At 42.6% G+C, this 2,032-nt stretch overlaps 2 protein-coding genes across 2 annotated transcripts; both read right to left on the bottom strand.

The window, feature by feature from the left end:
• Positions 1-565: 565 nt before the first annotated feature.
• LOC147493163 (uncharacterized) lies at positions 566-1,180 on the bottom strand. Its single transcript, XM_086567766.1, has one exon. It carries the CDS (start codon positions 1,178-1,180, stop codon positions 566-568), a length of 615 nt encoding a protein of 204 aa, XP_086423892.1.
• Positions 1,181-1,243: 63 nt separating this feature from the next.
• Positions 1,244-1,765, bottom strand: LOC147493162 (uncharacterized). Its single transcript, XM_086567765.1, has one exon. The coding sequence runs from the start codon at positions 1,763-1,765 to the stop codon at positions 1,244-1,246; it is 522 nt and encodes a 173-aa protein (XP_086423891.1).
• Positions 1,766-2,032: the final 267 nt, after the last annotated feature.

Genomic DNA, 2,032 nt, shown 5'->3' with positions numbered 1-2,032 from the left:
AAGACTTGCTCATAAATCTCAATCGGGACAAGAGCATATCTCGGACTATAAAAAGCATACGTTAACTGAAACAGTGCACGTAAACAAACATAGTCTTCCACAACCTCCTCCTCACCAATACCCACCAGCCCATCTTTTTCCATTTTCAGATAATGTACCATAATGTGTGCAATTGTGGGATTAAAGCGATACGTACCTAAGCCATCAGCAAACTGCGGTCTGTACTCGTAATATGCAAGTCTGTATAAACTTTGTCTTTCGTCGAGTTCATACCAATACTCTTCTCTCAATTTATCCAAGATAAGGGGCCTCAAATGGTATGGAGTGGATCTTCTGCCAACGAAGTGGGGGAGCGTATTTCCAAATATCCGCGATACACAATCCTCGGGGGGGGGGTCCACCGAAGGCTGCTACACCTTCCACAACAGAATTATTAAAATTCGTTGATTGGAGGACGACCATTATCTTATCAACAATAAATTATTTCTTCTTCTTATTCTTTTTTTTTCGATATTAACTTACCCATATTATAGCTATATGCTTAAAACAACATACGTTGTATGTTCTACTCCATCATACACTTTGGAAGATAGCTCAAGCTTAACTGTTGGATAGTCCAGCCAGCTAAGTCATGAGCATCCCCATTAAAAAGCCTACTTATTATCCAAAAGAACCTATAAAATTGTAAGGAAGTTACAAGATTGTTTATCGAGTCCCTCAAGCTTTTCAAAGCCCAGTGACAACTTGGACTTGTGATAGCTTTAATCACCTCAGCACAATCTCCTTGGAAAACGACTTCCTTCCAGCCTGCTGCTATGGTCATTATAGCCGCCACTTTTGCTGCCAACATCTCAGCTTCTTCCGCAGACCTTGCCTTAAACCTCCTTGTTGCAGCTCCCACAATTCTTCCTTCATCATTGGTTGCAATGCAGCCAGCTGCTGCCCATCCAGTCTCTTTTCTAAACGCAGCATCAAACCTAATAACCACACATTCATTAGGAATGTCAGCAAAAGCATTAGGATAAACATTCAACTGCATATCTAGATTAGGGTTCGTAGAAACTCCCTCCTCCTTGAAGGCTTGGATGCATTTCAAAGCCTCCACATAGCTTCTTCTTAGCACCCTATCCCTATTGGCTTTCTTTTGTTCAAACTTGACCTCATTCCTGATTCTCCACATGTTGTTGAGAATGCAACAAGCCAACACTCCAGCATAAGATATCTGCTCCTGGGGACTATGGCATCAGGACATGAATTTCTCCACCCAGTGTTTTATGGTTCCCTTTTCAGGTCCAACCACCCTTGGCCCCAGCTCAGATGCAAACCATAGAGCTCTCGACCATTCACATTCAAAGAACAAGTGAATATCAGACTCTATAGTCTTGTAGCAGAAAGGGCATGATAAGTCCCCTAGAACTTTCTTAGGAGCCAATTTGTCCCCAATAGGTAGTCCCATCATATACAGCTTCCAGATGAATAAAAGAGTGTTGGCTAGGAGCTTAGCCTTCCAGATGTGAGCAATAGTCTGTGAGCTATAACTGGAAGACTGTTCCTCCCATTTTCTATGATTCAGCATGGAATAAACATACTTCACAGTTAAGCTCCCAGACCTATCCTCACACCAAATCATCTTGTCTTTACTGGCCCCCAAAGGCCTCACCACCACCTCTAGTATTTTTTCCTTTATAAAAGGCTCAAAATGAAGTGCTATCATCTCAGGGTCCCAGCCAGACCCATCACCTTTGAAAAGGCCAGACACATTCATGTTTTCTAGCTCAGGGTTAATCACACCCAGCTCTTTAAAGGTCCTTGGTTTCCCATTGCAATCAGCCAAGGATCCTTCAGAACTTAAGTGGATTGCCCATTGTGGATATTCCAAAGAACCCCCTCACTGATAGTGTTGAACACCCTATTTATACCCTTCCAAAAGAAGGATGCATAGTCAGGGGGCTTCTCAACATCGCCAATCCAATTTTTGCTATATATGCTATAAAGAGTTTTGGTCCACATGGACTCCACATCTGTGGAAGCC

Source organism: Coptis chinensis, chromosome 6 (genome assembly GCF_015680905.1).
Source record: "Coptis chinensis isolate HL-2020 chromosome 6, ASM1568090v1, whole genome shotgun sequence".
NCBI classification, from domain to species: Eukaryota; Viridiplantae; Streptophyta; class Magnoliopsida; order Ranunculales; family Ranunculaceae; genus Coptis; species Coptis chinensis.
This window is presented reverse-complemented; position numbering and strand designations above follow the sequence as displayed.

Bases quoted from the DNA above. Each gene is read 5' to 3' on its own strand.
- LOC147493163 (XM_086567766.1), bottom strand. From the start codon at position 1,180: ATGTGGAGAATCAGGAATGAGGTCAAGTTTGAACAAAAGAAAGCCAAT.
- LOC147493162 (XM_086567765.1), bottom strand. From the start codon at position 1,765: ATGAATGTGTCTGGCCTTTTCAAAGGTGATGGGTCTGGCTGGGACCCT.